Here is a 20,736-nt window from a genome sequence, read left to right as displayed (position 1 = left end):
AACCTATGCCTGTGGGGTATATACAAAGGTACAGAGCTAAATTATCCAATAATTAATGTATATTGTCGAGTCACAGAAGACGTCGTTGCAATAATACATTACATAATAATACATACATACATACATACATACATACATACATACATACATACATGCATATATATATATATATATATATATATATATATATATATATATATATATATATATATATATATATATATATATATATATGTATATATACATATATATATACTCATACTTATTGCAAGAACATCGTCAATGACTTTAATATATATATATATATATATATATATATATATATATATATATATACATATATATATATATATATATATATATATATACATATACATATACATATACATATATATATATATATATATACATATACATATATATATATATATATATATATATATATATATATATATATATATATATATATATATATATATATATATATACTGATGTACTCTCGTCGTTTCATGGGATAAAAGGGAGCATGCTGTCCTTGTTAACAACCCCTACAGGGTGGATTATGCAATCACTTTCAGAATAACTAATCACTTGGGATCATTGCAATCTTATACATCAGGCTTTGCACATAGTTATAGGAAAGATGTTCAACTGTTAAAATTTAACGCATGGTTCAGAAGGATAAAATACAATAAGAATGGAGTTTATGATAACATATTTTCATGATATGTCAGAAGATACTTGATATGAATTATAACTGTTATCAATTATGAAGTGCCTCGTGATACACATTTTTCGTTCTGCCATTATATGTGCAAATAAATAGATTATTGGGGTTACCAACTCTCGAACACCCTACATTTACACTGGCTCCTTCAGGTTTAGGCCTACAACATCCTTGTGCCTTGTTGTGTCAGATGGGACTAGAGGAATTCGGGGTATGAACAAATCCTCCCCACTTGTTTTGCCAGTCAAAATTGTAGCTTCCAAGACTCTTGGCATCATCTTCTTGATGATAAGGTGAGTTCCATTGCAAAGTTTTGGTGGCTCCACGTTTCTCAAATGCATTACTGGTGCGCCGATCTTGAGTTTTAAGTGGTGAGGTGGAAGTCCAAAGGGTGTTAAACTATTCAAGAACTCCACAGGATAGTTCACAGCTTCATCTGGATAGAGAACAGTATCGATAGACTTGTAACTGCATTTCTCACCGGGTAGCTGTTTCAGCAGTTGCAGATTCCTGTTGTCAACAGCGTCGTTCTTCGGCGCCAAGATGGCACGCATTCTCAGCCAGTTATGGTCTTTAAATTTGTTGCCCATGTCAAGAAACACCCTAGACATGAGCTCTTGAATTTCATGTATTGAATTTCCAAACGGCAAAGTGACCAGACCATCCTGTCCACCAACCAGAATGCCATTGCCAACATCCAATAACTTATTAGAAAAGGCTCCTGCTTCCTCAGCGCTGCTCAATTGGACTCTCATGTCGGTTTGGAGTCTTACCTTCTGTACACTTCTCCACAAGTAGGACGACTTTATGCAGGCATTTACCTCGTCAGCTCTCGTTCCCTTTGGAATAACTGGCAAAGTTTGCCTGAAATCTTCTGCAAGCAATGAAACACGTGTTGTGCTTCAGATCTTGCAGGGCCCTTTATCCCCACTCCTCTCAAACTTGTAGATGGAATTCTTTGAAAAAAGATTTTCACCAAATATCATTTATACTCCTTTCAAGTGCTGTAGATATATTAATGATATTTTAGCTGTTTTGCCTGCTGGTATTGATGTAAATGGTTTACTCTAATTTGAATAACCATGTACCATCCATTAAGTTTACTTTAGAATTAGAAAAAGACAATTGCCTTCCTTTCTTAGATCTTTTAATGCACAGAGAACCATTTCAATGCAAATTCATCATTTATAGGAAACCAACCTTAATATCAAAATCTCCATTTTTTCGTCTATTTTTTTAAGAGCATTGCATATTGTCAGTCCTCAGTATTTGGATCAAGAAATCGAATACATAAGAAAATTATGGACAGGTTTATGTTATCCTTCACATATACCAGATATTTGTTATAATAATGCCCACAAAAAGTTTTATAGTGAAAGTAACATGGAGAAAGAAACCCCTAAGAACATTCTTAGCTTGCCTTATTTTGGTGGTTTTGAAAACATAAAATTATTGTTAAAATCTTTTAATGTCAACCTCTTTTTTCCTATAATAACACACTAAAAGGAATATTGATTAAAAATAACCCTAAGGTAAAGGTAAACAACAACATAATATATAAAATTCCATGTTTAGATTGCCTCTCTTTTTATATCAGCTAATCTAGCAAGGATTTAGAAGTACTGATTAAACAGCATAAGTATTCTGTCAAAACTGGGCAAACATCCAATGCTATATCCATTCATTTAAGTGAAAACTCTCACAGGATAAATTGGATTGAAAGTTCAGTGATTACCAGATCAAAAGATTTCTTTTCCTGAAATATTTTAGAATCCACTATTAAACATCTTATTTCCCGTTACAACTTTAACCTTAGCCCTGGCATGTATTATTTGGACCTCTGTAGTAGTAAATGGTGGAAGAATGACCTAAAAATAGGTATCTTATATATATTTTCCATGTATTTGTATGTTTAATGATTTTTTTTTAACTGTTCACCTGGCAAATATTGTTATTGTTTACAAAGAGGAGAATTATTGAACTGTACTTTCATAACATTTTTTGATGGTCAGTCAACATCCTTGTATAATCTTTTGATTGTCCTGTCCCTGCTTCTGAGCTATTGAGCCTAATCCTTTGTAATGCCTCTTAAATATTTAACTGTGTTTTGGTATGTTTACTAATACTTCAATTGTGTTGGATTCCAGGTACATATTTTTCCCTTTGAAATCCCCATCTGTCATTTATATGAGCTTTCTTTGTAAACTTATTTTTATATTTCTTCAGTCTGTTAAGTAAAGAACAAAGAAGTTGAAAGGCCTTGCAGTACTCCATTGTTTCTCTTTCCTTCATGGATTTGTCTTTATTTATTTTTTTACCACAGTCCATATTTTTGTGATTCAGTTACACATATATTATATATTTTCATGATGTTGCCTTGTAATATGTATATCCTCCTATAATTTTGATATATTTACTCTTCTGTTTATCACGTATAATGATAATTATTGAAATATCATGAAAGAAATGATCTCGTGATAGTGCTTTGGGATAACATAACAGTGTAGTTGAGAATTAATAATATCGTTCTTGTTAATAGCATAGTAGCGGGAGAGAGATTTGAGTTTTAGACCATATGGGCCATCTGTCACTAGACAAGATAAAGCGAAGGGTTTGTTTCACTTCAGCTGTGATCGCAAAAGATAATGCGTTGACAGGTCAGGAATAACAGCTGAAATCTATTTGATCACGTTAGGTTTCTGTAAAAGCTTTGTCTCATACGAGTAGAAAATGAAGGTTTTGTAATGTTACATACATGGCTCTGGTCATGTATGCCCTTTTGAGAGATATGGATGCAAAATTGGAGTGTACATGTCTCAATTGATTACATCATCTTCCTTATTCTGGAACTTTTTCATATCTCGTACCCAAAATGCCTTAATGACGTCATATGACTGTTGAATTTCTACTGGAATCCAAAACTCTATTCATTCTTATTTTCGAGACCGATCAGTTTGGTTCCCTCTCTCTGTCCCTCATTCTTAAAAAGAGAGCAATTATTAACATAAAATATTTGTGGTCACTGGTATTATTATTAGCTTTTGAGATCTTAAATGAGTAAAGTTATTGAATTTGTAACGGCGCCTGATAAAAAGTGTGTTTTTGTGAATCGAAAGTAGCTGCATATTCTGGGATTTTACAAAGGTTTTCACAAGCTTGTGTAAGGTAAAGTGAATTTTTCTTATTATTACCATGGTATAATAAGGTCAATTAGGGAAATTTTGCCTTAGTGAAATTATTATTGATAAATCTTTTGTGTATTTTTGTGTATTCTTGTGTTTGCAATCTCTTGATTTTTGTTAATGATTTAACATTTATTTACTTAGCATTTTAAATATTTTAATAATTTAACATTGTATATTTCATTTAATTTCTTATTTATCAAGATTTTCTTTTCAAATCTTGAATCATTCTTGGTAGTTTAAATTTTGCTTGATTAATTTAATTTCTTGACAAATTAAAGTTTTGTGATTTAATTTTGCTTAATAATCTAACTCAAGGATTAATTAAATTGTGTGTTTTTTCAATAGTAAGTTTTTCAGATTGAGAATTCTAATTATTAATTTTGAATTTAAAAGTTAATTTTTGTATTTAAAATTTTTAAAAACAGTGTTTCCTTTATTAGCCACCAGTGAATAGGATTAATTGTGTGCATAAGGCAAAGTGATAAACATGTTTTGTTCCTTTAGTTTTGCTGAAGTGAATTAAGACCAGGGAAACAGTTAAAGTTGTTTGATGGAGGATGCCCTTATTCGTGATATTTCTTGTTTAATAGTGGGTACGCCTACACTAATCTTCACAAAGTTAGTTTGATTTTTCACATGATTAATGAGTTTTTTGAGGGATCACTGTTACCTTTAGAGTACTCAGTCGTAATTCTTATTGTTATGAGAGTTCAGGTACAAGGCTGAAGTGAGGTATATTTTTGAAATCTGTCATTAGTTGTGTAATAACAAGGTACTTGGTACGCATCGTGACGAAAGATTTTGGTGCCCAGAGACCCGGGAACAAAACAAAATATTACTCTGGTTTATGCTTTATACTGGTGGTGTTAGGGATATATTTTGATAGGAGAGTGACCACATAGTTATTTTTATATTATTGTTAGTTATTTAGTTGAGTAACTTAGAAAATGGCTCTGTTCGGATGTTCAGAAGTTTAGCAGCTCTTCCATCCAAGAGTTATGAATCCAACCTGACTAAGGCACAGTGGACTGCTTTAGCAGTGGCAAGTGGGGGTAAAGTGTCTAGTGGTATGATTAAGGCATAAATCAGATGTGTTGCAATCCAAACAATGATGGACTCTGGTAAAATAGATGAAGAGTTAGAAGAGGCACAGGAATTGTTGAATGCAGCTGAGGTAGAATTTATAGATAAGCAAGAGCAAAAGATAGAGAAAGGTGATGCAGAAGCAGAGCTTTTTAGATGAAGCAGAAGAAAATTTGATTGCTGAAGATACAGGCTAGTGCAGAAAGAGAAGACAGAAAGAAAAGAGAAAGAAAAGAAAGAGAAGAATAAGCAGCAGAAGAAGAAAGAGAAAGAGCAAGAGAAGAAAGGGTAAAAAGAGAAAGAGAAGCAGAATAAGAAAGAGAAAGAGCAAGAGAAGAAAGGGCAGAAAAAGAAAGAGCAAGGAAGCAAGAAGATTATGAAAGAGAGATGAAATTAACAGAAGTTCACTCCAAGTTACCTGTAACACCGTCTAACCCTACCCAAGGTAATTCAGACCCTGTATTTGATGTAGTAAGAGTGCAGAAGTTAATGGTCAGTCTTGTTACAGAGTGTTCTTATTGTTAAAGGGAAAAGTGCCTATTTAGCCTTATCATCTGATCAGTGTAAAGAGTACAAGGTACTCAAGCATAATGTGCTAAAAATTTACCAGATGACCCCTGAATATTACGATGAAAGATTCAGATCTTTGAGAAAGGATGACAAGATGACTCTTTTGGATTATGCCTACAAAGTAAGAAAATGTTTCAAACGATGGTTGGAGGCTGCTAAAGTTAAATCTATGGACGAACTTGAGGAGTTAGTAGTCCTAGAGCAATATCTCAGAGGTATTCCTGAACACAAAAGAGCCTATTTAAGAGAGAGGAAGGTTAAGAAACTTGACAAAGCTGCTACATTGAGTGAAGATTACAATATTGTTTGTAGCAAAAGGAATTATAATGTCAAGTACCAGAACCAACAACGCGCAGGTTTTAGGTCTCACCCAAATTTCAGGAACATTACAACTGGAAATCCTTCTAGTGGCTATGCCAATACAAAGCCAGGAAATACCCCTCAGTAATCGAATGTTAAATCCTCATCATCCAGTTTTCAAGACAGATACAGAAAACTATCGTTGTCTGCTACAAGTGTGGAAGAGTAGGCACTGCAGTCGAGATTGTTATCGTACATGCCAAAAGCAAGCCAAACCAGTTAGTCAAGTGGTTAAAGGTAATAAGGTGAAGCAAACTACGAGAAGCAGTCTGGGGAAGATTGAGACAGTTGGGAAGACTGAGACTAAACAAGCTGAGAGTTTAGCAACCAGTGGAAATGTAACCTCAAGCAGTGAGTGGCTGAGCAGCTTGGAGGCTTGTAAGCCATATATCTAAGAAGGTACGCTGATAACTCCCTCCTTGAGTGTGCAGGTACCAGTTAAGGTATTATGTGATACGGGCAGTAACCATAGTGTGGTAGTTCGTGGTGCTCATGCACAACTGAAAAAGAATCTCATCGGAGATTCAGTTATTTTGAAGGGTATAGGAGGAGAAGAGGTAACTCCTATATGCCACTTGCACCTGTCCTGTGAACTGGTGACAGGGCATGTTGATTTATCTGTAAAGGACTCACTAGCTGTTGAAGGTGTGCATGTTTTACTGGGTAATGAAGTTAGTGGTGTGCCATTTGTTCCTTGTCCCAGTGACAGACAAACCATTGAGGATTAGCCCTACAGTAGATTGAGAGAAGAAAGCCCCCACCTGTTTCCAAGTTGTGTAACTACCAGGGAGTATGAAGGAACTACGTCTGCAAGTGAAAAAACTGAGGATTTACCTGTACCAGAAGGATAAAGTGAATGATCTTTGAGCTTAGAAGAGCTGTTCCAGGAAAGTGAAGTTTCCCCTAGTGTTAGTAATGAAGAGATTACCCAAAACGAAGAAGATCCTGTTGTTATTGAAGAGACTCAGAGTAGTCAAAGTTCCTGATGCAAGTAGTGAAACTACAGTAGCAGAGTTAGGAGATATTGAGAGTTCAGCCCGTGAAGTTGGTCAAGCGACTAGAGAGAAGCTAATGGAACTGCAGATGAAGGATACAACGTTAGCTGATATGTTCTTCAGAGTTGTTGATCAGGAAGAGATGCAACAAACTCCTGCCTGTTCTTATCTAAAGAAAGGATTGCTAATGAGGAAGCATCGACCTGCAGATATACCAGGAAATGCTGAATGGGATGAATATCATCAAATTTTGATTCCATATCCATTGAGGAAGCAAGTGGTAGCAGCAGCGCACGAGTCTGGATATACGGGAATCAGGAAGACAGTTGAGAAGATTATGAAGTATTTTTTCTGGCCTGGACTTCACAAGGATGTTAGCAGGTTTTGCAGAGAGTGTCACACATGCCAGATAGCTGGAAAACCGAATGAAACCATTCAGAAAGCCCCTACAACCCATAGAAGCTAGAGGAGAACCCTTGGTAAGGTGATTATAGATGTATGGGCTGCTTCCAAAAACAAAGAAAGGAAATGAATATCTGTTAACATTATTGTGTCCAGTGACAAGGTATCCTGAGGCAATTCCTGTAAGAAGTATAAGTACAAAGGTAATTGCTGAGAAGTTGGTGGAGTTTTTCTCCAAGTTTGGAATACCAGAAATTGTGCAAAGTGATAGAGGAACGAACTTTACTTCAAAATTGTCCCTAGATGATGAACTTGTTAGGAGTAAAACAACAGTTATCAACTGCTTATCATCCAGAGACTCAAGGAGCCTTGGAAAGGTTCCACCAGACCTTGAAAAGTATGTTAACTAAGTACTGTAATGAATCAGCAAGAGAATTGGATGCTGGTTTACCACTGATGTTATTTGCAGTTAGAATGCTTTATCAAGAAAGTATGGGATGTTCACCAAATAAATGATTTTTGGTCGAGACGTGAGAGGTCCATCGAAGATTCTTGCAGAGAATTGGGAAGAAAATCAAGAGGATATCCAAGGAGAATATGTGAAGAACTTGAGGAAAAGGTTAAGAGAAATTAGAAAATTCTCTTTAGAAAATCTGAAAATAAGTCAAGAGAAAATGAAAAGGAAATATGATGCTAAGACTAAAGTAAGAAATTTTAATGTAGGATAAATTCTAGTGTTCTTACCAGTGAAAAGATTTCAGTTTACCAATAAGTTTCAAGGTCCTTATGGGATAATAGAGAAGTTGAGTGATCGAACTTATGTGACTGAGACACCAGGGAGAAGGAAACGACAGAGGAAGATACATGTGAATCTTTTGAAACCTCACTTCTCAGAGACTAAAACTGAAACAGTGTCAATAATACAGACAACTTTGTCTACAGAGGACGACGATGGCTACGAATTGGGGAGCTGACGGAAGATGAACAATTCTTCAATATTGCAAAATTTAAAGATAAGCTAAAAACATCTGAGTGTTGAGCAAAGTAGTGAATAAAGTGAGGTGATTCGAAGTTTCCCAGAAATTTTTACAGATGTGCCTAGGCGTACCGATCTGACAAAGCATGAGATAAAGATCAGAGATGGAAAAACTTTTAAACAGAAAAGTTAAGTATACCTTAGTTTTACCAGACCACTAGAGCATATCACTTATCACCTTTTCATCGAGATGTTTTGAAGAAAGAAGTTGAATATTTGTTGCAGCATGGATTAGCAGAACCCAGTTCAAGTCATTACAGTTCTCCATGTGTGTTAGTGAAGAAGCTAGATGGCTCATTTAGGATGTGTACTGATTATAGGAAACTGAATTCCATCAGTGTGGCTGACAATTATCCCTTGTCTCTTATTGATCAATTACTTGATAATATTGGGCAAACCAAGTTTGTTTCCAAGATAGACTTGTTGAAGGCTTATTATCAAATCCTCTTAGATGAGAAATGTTGTTGCTGTCAGCTACATTCTTTGGACTGTATCAATACACTGTTTTGCCGTTTGGTTTGATGAATCCACCTGCAACATTCCAACGAGTGATGGATCAACTGCTGGGATCAATAGAAGGAGTTGGTGTATACCTTGATGACATAGTGATTTATTCTAATACATGGGAAGAACATCTGAAGATTTTAAGGAAAGTGTTCAAGAAATTACAAGAAGCAGGACTAATAATCAACTTACAAAAAAGTGAATTTGGAAAGGTAACTGTTCAGTATCTAGGATTTGCAGTTGGAAAAGGCCTTCTCGCTCCTGTTGACTGTAATGTAGAAGTTATCCGCAAGGCTAACCCCATATCACGAGGAAACAGCTACAAAGGTGTTTGGGCATGGCTGATTTTATCGCTGATTCTGTCCAAATTTCTCAGTCAGCAGTAGTTCTTTAACTGACTTAAACCAGTCTGAAAAGAAAGTTTGTTTGGACTCAGAATGTCAAGAATCATTTGAGAAGGTTAAAGCTATTATAACTTCTTGGAGACCAGTGCTTCAGGCTCCAGACTTCAATAAGAAGTTTGTAATACAAGTTGATGCATCTAATTGTGGAATTGGAGCTGTTCTACTTCAAGAAGATGACAACAGAATTTTCCTTCCAGTGAGTTTCATGTCTTCAAAGTTGGAAAAGCATCAGAAAACTCACTCAACCATTGAAAAAGAAACGTTAGTATTAATCACAGCATTGAAAAGGTTTGAAGTGTATGTGAACCGACCTAGGAATGAAGAAATTTTAGTGTTGTCTGACCACAACCCTATCTCATTCATCAATAAAATGAAAAATAACAATCAGAGATTGACCAGGTGGTATTTATTAAGCCTGCAACCATATAATGTGTGTAAAAAGAAAATATTTCAGGAAAAGATAATGTCATAGCAGATTATTTATCCCGTTGTGAATCACTGGATTCAAACCCAGGATAACTTATCTTCTAGGGGGAAGAATTTCATGATTTTGCCTTGTAATATGTATATCATCCTATAATTTTGATATATTTACTCTTCTGTTTATCACGTATAATGATAATAATTATCGAAATATCATATGTAGTGTAGTATCAGGTCTCAAAAGAGTTAGTGATTTAGATAACATAACAGAGTAATTTATTGAATTAATAATATCGTTCTTGCTAATAGTGAAGTAGCGGGAGAGAGAGATTTGAGTTTTATACCAGATGGGCCATCTGTCACCAGTTAAGATCAAGCGAAGGGTTTGTTTCACTTCAGCTGTGATCACAAAAGATAATGCTGACAGGTCAGGAATAACAGTTGAAATCTGTTTGACTATGTTAGGGTTTCTGTAAAAGCTTTGTCTCATACGGGTAGAAAATTAAGGTTTTGTAATGTTACATACATGGCTCTGGTCACGTATGCCCTTTTGTGTTTGCAATCTCTTGATTTTTGTTGATGATTTAACATTTATTTACTTATCACTTTTATTTATTTATTTATTTTTCTATTTATTTATTGATATTCATTTATTTATTTTTATTTATTTATTTTCATTTATTTTTTAATTAATTATTTTCTATTTATCTATTTTTATTAATTTTATTTATTTATTTATTTTTGTTTGTATATTTATCTGTTTCCATTTATTTTTTTATTAATTATTTTCTATTTATCTATTTTTATTAAGTTTATTTATTTATTTATTTTTGTTTGTATATTTATCTATTTCCATTTATTTTTATTTATTTATTTTTATTTATTTATTCTTATTTCTTATTTTTATTTATTTATTTCTTCATTTTTATTTATTTTTATTACTTTTTTATTTATTTTTTTATTTATAAATTTTAATTATTTTTTTTATTCATTTTTTATTTTATTTATTTATTTATTTTTATTTATGCTTTTATTTTCATTTGTTCTTGTTTAATAGTGGGTACGTCACACTAACATTCATAAGCTTAGTTTGATTTTTCACATGATTAATGAGTTTTTGAGGATCACTGTTACCTTCAGAATACTCAGTTGTAATTCTTGTTATGAGAGTTCAGGTATCTGGCTGAACTGGGGTATATTTTTGAAATCTGTCATTAGTTGTGTAATAACCAGGTACTCAGTGCGCATCGTTACAATATACAGTATATATAAAGTATATATATATAAATGCATATATATATGTATGTATGTATGTATATATACACATATATATATGTATATATATATATATGTATGTATGTATATATACATATATATATGTATATATGTATGTATATATATATATATATATATATATATATATATATATATATATATATATATATATATATATATATATATATATATATATATATATATATATATATTTAGTTGTATTCTTCACGATCACGAAAATAAAATATCTCGATGTACTCCACAATGAAAACGAAGGAGAAACCAGAGGAAAAAGGAAACAGAGTTCTTAATTGGTCGCAAGAGTTTCGCCTTCCATTAGGCCTCTTCTGGGGAACTTTATTGACTAATCAGTTTAAGAAAAACATATACCGCACATATGTTTACATTTGACTTCAAGACTTACATAACACATAAACAAGCAAAAATGGCTAACGGTGCTTACAACTGTTACAGTATAATATAGAATATGAATTGTATAGTACATGGTTCGTCTAAGAGAAAAGGTTAACAGTCTAATGAGGCTAAACAGGTAATTAAGTGAGTATCTAAGAGAATATATTACATCATTTGTACTGCTTTTTCATGATATGTAGAAAAAAAAGTATATCTTAGTTTAACCAGACCACTGAGCTGATAAACAGCTCTCCTAGGGCTGGCCCGAAGGATTAGATTTATTTTACGTGGCTAAGAACCAACTGGTTACCTAGCAACGGGAACTACAGCTTATTGTGGAATCCGAACCACATTATGACGAGAAATGAATTTCTATCACCAGAAATAAATTCCTCTAATTCTTCATTGGCCGGTCGGAAGAACTGTGATATGCAGAAAGAGCGGGTCTGTTTTGAATAAGCCTATACTGCCATTAAAGTTATTGTTATCACTATATTGAATACATACCGTTTCTATTAGATTTCTCTCTATAAAATTATTGTTTCTGAACAAGATTCTTGCTTGAGACCACTGAATTGGAGAAAAACATTCTCTAGCGTCTTTACTAATGGTACTGCTTCTTTGATCAGTAGCGATACTATACTTTTGTTGAGCAATTCGTTTCTCAACAGTTTTTGCTGATTGTCGTATAAAGGGCTGTTTCTTATTAAAGTTCTGCCAATGGTGTTGCGATAGGAAAATACAACAGTCACGTTTAACAATTTAGGTGGGTGGATAATATGATCGAAGGCTGGCATGTATGGCAAACACAGTATATTGCTATTAAAATTCCTATTTCCGCTGGTGGAATAAAAAGATTTTTCTGCCAGCGAGAAACACTCATCTATATCATGTAAAGTAAAATTGTGCTTGCGACCTAATCCATATAAATAATCTACCTCGTCATCAGAGAATTCGGGGCTGACTAGATGAAGACCTCTTAAAAACATAGATCTTATTCCTGACTGCTTTACTTGTTTCTTGTGGAAAGATCTCGCAGCGACAATCAGAGTGTTGTTGCCACCTTTTCGGTGCACTTTAAACTTTAAAGTATTGTTATTTCTAATGACTTTAACATCCAAGAAAGCCGTACTCTTATTTTCTTCCTTCTCAACAGTAAATTGGATCGAAGGTACTAACCCATTCAAATGTGTTCATGTGAGGTCTATGTTCAAGTTAATTTTCCAAATACTAAATATGTCGTGAACATAACGGAATCAAAGTGTATTGTCGGGTAAAATGGAATTAGCCAGCCTACTCTCATAAAATCCCATGTCATTGTTAGAAAGAACAGGTGAAAGGCAATTCGCCATCTGCATACCAAATTTCTGTCTAAAATATTTGCCATTAAAAACAAAGCAAGTATGCACTACGCAAAGTCTAATTAATTGTAAAATGACACTAACTGGTAAAGTAAAAACATATTTCTCTAGCTCAAGTTTCAAAAAATCCAGAACATCATGAATGCCTACACAATTGAACAAGCTAGTTACATCGAAACTAATCATAATTTCATCGTCCGTAAGCTTATATTTTTGCAGTTTATTAACAAAATCCACAGAATTTATGATATGGGACTTTGAAATTGTGCCAACTAACGACAGTAACAATGAGACAAGGAAATTAGATAAAGCATATGTGACACTACCAACCGTACTGATTATAGGTCTCATGGCTTAATTGGGTTTATGGGTCTTTACGTTACCGTACAAATAGGGCAGACTTGCATTATATGAACGAAACCTGCTAATCATATCCAGATTGCTTTCAAAAATTACTTTCATTTGTCTGTGAAATTCACTATTAACTCTCTCTAATGGGTTAGATAACAAAGGTTCATATGTACTGGCATCGCTTCACAAATCATTCATCTTATTTAAATACATTTCTTTATCAAGAATGACAATAACTCTTGCTTTGTCGGCTTTGGTGATATATAGATTATCATCGTCTTTTAAAGATTTCGGACCACATTGAATCTCTTCGGAAAATAATTAAAATTGGTTTGCTTGATGTAAGCCCCATAAACTATGCCTTTGGCTATGCTCAAAATATTATTTTCGTTGGAATTATATTCTACTAATTTTCGTTTTGCACAAAACTCTTGAAGATATTTACAATGTCCGGCTTCTTTGTAGGGTTATTAAACTTTATACCCAAACTTAACGCTGTCTTCTCATTTCCTGATAGCTGTCGGGATGAAAGGTTGCAGATTTGGGTTCATCTTCTGTCTCTTCCCACGTCGAACGGTGACTAGTGATTCCAGTTTCCTGTTGTGCATGGTCTGTATTTCCGCTCTTGCTCTTCTGAGACGATTATATATCCAGTTCATGAGGCTGCGGTGCCACCCCTGAGGTATGTCTCTGTAGAAGTCAATTCTGATGCGCTGAACATTTTTCTAACGTTGCTTTGTGGATTCTCTGGCATTGTTGATATGGAAATTCAGGATGATGTTTTCCAATTTATAATTATTCGAGGCTCTCATGCTTTTAGTCATCAAGGAATTTGGCACCACACATTCACTCTTACAGTCTTGGAGGAACTTCATCTGTAGTTTTGCTTTATGAGCACTCACCAGTGCCCTCTTGAAGTCAGTTCCTCGCTGGGTGAGCGGGTTCCGTTCTCAGCTACCACTCTGTTGGTCGCAAGTTCGAATCTCCGACCGGCCAGTGAAGAACAAGAGGAATTTGTTTCTGGTGATAGAAATTCATTTCTCGCTATAATGTGGTTCGGATTCCACAATAAGCTGTAGGTCCCGTTGCTAGGTAACCAATTGGTTCTTAGCCACGTAAAAATAAATCTAATCCTTCGGGCCAGCCCTAGGAGAGCTGTTAATCAGCTCAGTGGTCTGGTTAAACTAAGATATACTTTTTTTTTTTCCGCTTGAAGTCAAACACAACAGTCCGATGATGAGGAAAAAGATCGAGGAAAGCCTGAAGATTGCGCGTGGACATTATATTTAGTTGTATTCTTCCCAATCACGAAGGTAAAATTTCTCGATGTACTCCACAATGAAAACGAAGGAGAAACCAGAGGAAAAAGGAAATAGAGTTCTTAATTTGTCCCAACAGTTTCGCCTTCCATCAGGCCTCTTCCGGGGAGCTTTATTGACTAATCAGTTTAAGGAAAACATATACCACACATATGTTTACATTTGACTTCAAGACTTACATAAAACATAAGCAAGTAGATATGGTTAACGCTGCTTACAACTGTTACAGGATAATATAAAATATAAATTGTCTAATACATAGTTCGTCCAACAGAAAAGATTAACAGTTTAATGAGGTTTTGTTTTTGATGGTAAATATTTTAGACAGAAATTTGGTATGCAGATGGGAAATTGCTTTTCACCTGTTCTTTCTAACAGTGACATGGGATTTTATGAGGGCAGGCTGGCTAACTCCATTTTACCCGGCAATAGACTTTGATTCCGTTATGTTCACGACATATTTAGTATTTGGAAAATTCACTTGGACATAGACATCACATGAACACATTTGAATGGGTTAGTACCTTCGATCCAATTTACTGTTGAGAAGGAAGAAAATAAGAGTACGGTTTTCTTGGATGTTAAAGTCATTAGAAATAACAATACTTTAAAGTTTAAAGTACACCGAAAATGTAGCAACAACAATCTGATTTTCAGTGCGAGATCTTTCCACAATAAGCAAGTAAAGCAGTCAGGAATAAGATCTATGTTTTTTAGAACTCTTCATCTAGTCAGCCCTGAATTCTTTGATGACGAGATAGATTATATATGTGGACCAGGGCTTAAGCACAATTTTTCTTTACATGATATAGATGGGTGTTTCCTTCAGACCAAAAAATCTTTTGGTTCCAGTAGCGGAAATAGGAATTTTAGTAGCAATATACTGTGTTTGCCATACATGCCAGCCTTCGATCATATTATCCACCCACCTAAATTGTTAAACGTGACTGTTGTATTTTCCTATTGCAACACCATTGGCAGAACGTTAATAAGAAACAACCCTATATACGACAACAGGGTATTATGCAAAATTCCTTGTGGTTGCAATAAATTTTATATTGGACAATCAGCAAAAACTGTTAAGAAACGAATTGCACAACATAAGTATAGTATCACTACTGATCCAAGAACCCGTGCCTTTAGTAAACATGATAGAGAATGTTTTTATCCAGTTCAGTGGTCTCAAGCAAGAATCTTGTTCAGAAACAATAATTTCATAGAGAGAAATCTAATAGAAACGGTATGTATTCAATATAGTGAAAACAATAACTTTAATGGCAGTATAGGCTTATTCAAGACAGACCCGCTCTTTCTACATATCATGAAAAACCAGTACAAATTATGTAATATATTGACTTAGGTATTCACTTAATTACCTGTTTAGCCTCATTAGACTGTTAACCTTTTCTGCTGGACGAACTATGTACTGGACAATTTATATTTTATATTATTCTGTAACAGTTGTAAGCATCGTAAACCATTTTTACTTGTTTATGTGTTATGTAAGTCTTGAAGTCAAATGTAAACATATGTGCGGTATATGTTTTTCTTAAACTGATTAGTCAATAAAGTTCCCCGGAAGAGGCCTGATGGAAGGCGAAACTGTTGGGACATTCTAAGAACTCTGTTTCGTTTTTCCTCTCCTACGTTTTCATTGTGGAGTACATCGAGATATATATATATATATATATATATATATATATATATATATATATATATATATATATATATATAAACATTTATATATATATAAACAGGGTTCATTCAGATTCATTAGTTAAAGTATGAGCGTGGAATGGACTTCATTCAACCGATTTAGATCTGACCTCTCCTTATAGGGGAAATAGCTGTCAATCATATATATATATATATATATATATATATAAATATATATATATATATATATATATATATATATATATATATATATATATATATGTGTGTGTGTGTGTGTGTGTGTGTGTGTAGAATCTACTGGTCACTTTTACCAGACACATATGTAATTCTAATAGCCACAATGCCCTCTTAACTTCTCGAAATCTTCGCGCTTTTTTGGATATGCTTGTAACTACGAAGCCGAAAATATCCAGACGGAAGAAATTGAAGAGCCTGTGAATGGCGGTCGCGAGAATCGAACCCGCATTGCCATATTCACAAGGAGGTCACGTTGCCGACCTGGCCACGAGAAAGATAAAAGTCTGTCACCTCTCGTACATACATATACCTGTCGTTTTCAGATATATTTTGTTAGAGCTGGAATAGACGCATCCTCACCATCGTAGCCAAGTGGGCAATCGTTTTTATTGCTTTTTGGGCTGAAAAGCAATAAAAACGATTGCCCACTTGGCTACGATGGTGAGGATGCGTCTATTCCAGCTCTAACAAAATATATCTGAAAACGACAGGTATACAGTATGTATGTACGACAGGTGATAGACTTTTATCCTTCTCGTGGCCAGGTCGGCAACGTGACCTCCTTGTGAATATGGTAATGCGGGTTCGATTCTCGCGACCGCCATTCACAGGCTCTTCAATTTCTTCCGTCTGGATATTTTCGGCTTCAGAGTATATATATATATATATATATTATATATATATATATATATATATATATATATATATATATATATATATATATATATATATATATATATATATATATATATATATATATATATATATATATATATATATATATTAATCAGCTATTTCCCCCCATAAACGGTCATATATATATATATATATATATATATATAATATATATATATATATATATATATATATATATATATATATATATATAATCAGAAAGCTACAAACGTCCTTTAATATCAATTCACTCTACCTCGGAAGGAATATATTTTCATATATGTTTACCGAAGGGAATTTTTAGTTGATAATAAGTCCACCGTCCCGTGGGGCTGGTTCGACCCAGCACGGGACGGTGGACTTATTATCAACTAAAAATTCCCCTTCGGTAACATATATGAAAATATATTCCTTCCGAGGTAGAGTGAATTGATATTAAAGGACGTTTGTAGCTTTCTGATTGTATATGAATCACAGTGATGTGATAAATAGTCATATATATATATATATATATATATATATATATATATATATATATATATATATATATATATATATATATGTATGTATGTATATATATACATGATTAACAGCTATTTCTCCCATAAGGAGAGGTCAGATCTAAATCGGTTCAGTAAGTCCATTCCACGTTCATACTTTAACTAATGAATCTGAACGAAGCCCGTTTAAAGGGAAACTTCCCTAGCTGGGTGTCATTTGTAATACAGCTAAATGGGGGATTCTGGCATCTCGGCATCAAAAGACATCAATTCCTGACAAGACAACTCAAGCGTCTTCGGTGTTTTCTGCTTTCCTTTGTGTATAGATTAAAGTTTGAAAATCCGGACTTAAGGGATCCTTTTCTATGTAGACCCACACACATTTTCCGTCATTTCATATCGAAACAGAAATTAATATAAAGAGGTAAATGTGATCAAGATAAAGAATAGCTAATTTAAAAAACCAGACTTCTACTAGCAAACAATTCTTCGAATAGGTGCTCTGTGGTCTTAAAGTTTGTTTGTGGAATTAATTATGGATGAAAGCGTTAAGGATTTTTTTCTGTTCTGTTTCACAAGACATTAAGAAAACCCATGAGGCGAAAGAGTCACGTTTGACCCAGGGTCGAGATAGGTGCAGCTTTGTGAACTCGAGTGGACCTGGAACCCGAATGAGAAATTCTTTCTCATGTTTATCACTGCCAACTCCGTTAGCGGTGTACCACATCCCTTCTTGGTTATGATTTGTAATATATATATAAATTTATATATATATATATATATATATATATATATATATATATATATATATATATATATATACACATTATTTATGTATATATGTATATAGATACATAAATACATATGTCTATATATATAATATGTACATAATTGTTATATATATATATATATATATATATATATATATATATATATATATATATATATATATATATATATATATATATATTGATATATACATATGTACATGTATATATATGTAAATATATTTAAATATGTATATATATATATATATATATATATATATATATATATGTATATATATGTATATATATATATATATATATATATATATATATATATATATATATATATATATATATATATATATATATATATATATATATAATGTTTACGTTTACCAGATTTATACGCAAAGAAAGAAACACAGTTGGTGATAAAAAAAAAAAAAAAGAAAGCTGGTACACTAGCAAAGCAAACTGCCAGAGGTGCAGCTCCCCAAATAAGCGAGCGTCTGCTTTCACTTCATCTGCACTCAGTTACTTTCACTGTGGATGAAGCCCCACCGCTGCGCACCGCTTTATTCCAGACAAAGATCCGTTGCATTGTTATTTTTGTGAGCGCTAATTCTTTGGTTGTAATGAAACGGAAAAATTAGAAGAAGACTAACACGGTGAATTTTGTTTGATGTAATAACTATTCCATTTTTGCTATGCCGCTACGATGGAAACCTTTTGATTATTGCAGCCAAAAGCCAAGAACAACATAAATCAAGAGAAATAATAAGACGTCGAATGTTTCAGTTAAGGAAAAATAAGTACGTGGCGATCGCCACTCCTGTCTAAACTCACTACTATATGTTCGAATGATAAGTAACCCAATTACAAACTGTTTATAGCACATAAAGATAAAAGGAAGGAAGATATTAATAAAGAGAATAGCATTTGCTCACAAAGTAGTTGTAAATATGTTAGTACTTAGGCGATGTGTTAAGATTTCAACAACTTCTTGTGGAATATTTTGTCAGTGCTGTTATTTGTTCAATTATACTTGACAGTTTCTGTTTGTGTGTGTGTGTGTGTGTGTGTGTTTTTTTTCGGCTTTCTGAAACTGCAAATTTACCTTGCACGTTTTCTGTAATGTAATATTCATCCAGAACTTGTCTTTGATCAGAGCCAAGAACTTTTGCTGAGTTTACTGTCTTTCCTATCTAATATTACGAAATTAAGACTAATGTTTGTTTCATTTTTCTTCTGTTGTAGAAATGCATCTCTGCAAATCCGTTTCGGTTTCTTTACAACAAAAATAAAACATAATTACATTCAAAATCTAGAGTTTCAGTTATATCAAACGTCTATGCTGTATGTTTGTTGCCCTATTCCTACTTATTTACATATTCAAAGTCATTTCATTCTTCATCCATTATCAGCTTAGATATCTAGGTAGCTAGCTATATATCGATGATCTTTATATATCTTTTGAATCTTAATATTCCCCCACATTTATGACCCTAATTCCAAAAAGATACTGCTCAAAACTCCCGCCTAAGCCTAAGAACCTTCTTGCGCTGAGGAAATCATTTCCCATCACAAGCTCAGAGCAGAATTTCATTACATCTTGACTGCGGGTCAAGGAAGGCTCAGAAACCTTCCGGACATAACCTCTCTCAAGAGAACCGGGGAACAACAATAGGAAAAGATAAAAAAAATTTGTTAGGCAAGTTCCTGAATAGCAAGTGATAATTATAACTGACGGGGCCAGTTCCCAGCGGTCAGTTTCTCAGCCGTCTCATGATAGCAACAATTTCGCTTTTCACAAGTGAAGAATGAGTTTGATGTAAAGCGACAAACTATGAACGAACGTAAGTAATTGAATTCATATATATATATATATATATATATATATATATATATATATATATATATATATATATATATATATATATATATATATATATATATATATATATATATATATATATATATATATATATATATATATATATATATATATATGTGTGTGTCTTGTAATGTATACCCAACGCATATAGATGTAAGTGCATCAACCCTGGTCAGGATTCAGGCCTACACCTTTTGGGTTTCAAAGGAGCAGAACACTGACTTATCCTTTCTACCACCAAGAGAGATATAAATTCATTTTCGACTCCTCTGTGCAAATTTCTGTCGAATTCTAGTTCTGTTTTTAGATTTTAGATTCCAAATAAATTCACCGCCTCCATGACATCTGAACGCTGAGTTCAGATCACGTGGCTCAATATGATACTGTTGTCATGGTACATCTCTCTCTCTCTCTCTCTCTCTCTCTCTCTCTATATATATATATATATATATATATATATATATATATATATATATATATATATATATGTAAATATACATACATACATACTGTATGTATATATATATATATATATATATATATATATATATATATATATATATATATATATATATAT

The 20,736-nt window shown here is 33.3% G+C and overlaps 1 protein-coding gene across 1 annotated transcript; it reads right to left on the bottom strand.

Annotated features, from left to right (window-relative positions):
• Positions 1 to 861: 861 nt before the first annotated feature.
• On the bottom strand, positions 862 to 1,482 carry LOC136827101 (uncharacterized). The gene has a single exon (XM_067084858.1). It carries the CDS (start codon positions 1,480 to 1,482, stop codon positions 862 to 864), a length of 621 nt encoding a protein of 206 aa, XP_066940959.1.
• Between the last annotated feature and the right edge of the window lie 19,254 nt (positions 1,483 to 20,736).

This window comes from Macrobrachium rosenbergii, chromosome 41, assembly GCF_040412425.1.
Source record: "Macrobrachium rosenbergii isolate ZJJX-2024 chromosome 41, ASM4041242v1, whole genome shotgun sequence".
In the NCBI taxonomy this organism is placed as follows: domain Eukaryota; kingdom Metazoa; phylum Arthropoda; class Malacostraca; order Decapoda; family Palaemonidae; genus Macrobrachium; species Macrobrachium rosenbergii.
The sequence above is the reverse complement of the archived record's forward strand: the minus strand, read 5'-3'. Positions and strand labels throughout refer to the sequence as shown.

Coding starts and splice junctions, on each gene's coding strand:
- LOC136827101 (XM_067084858.1), bottom strand. CDS start 1,482: ATGAGAGTCCAATTGAGCAGCGCTGAGGAAGCAGGAGCCTTTTCTAAT.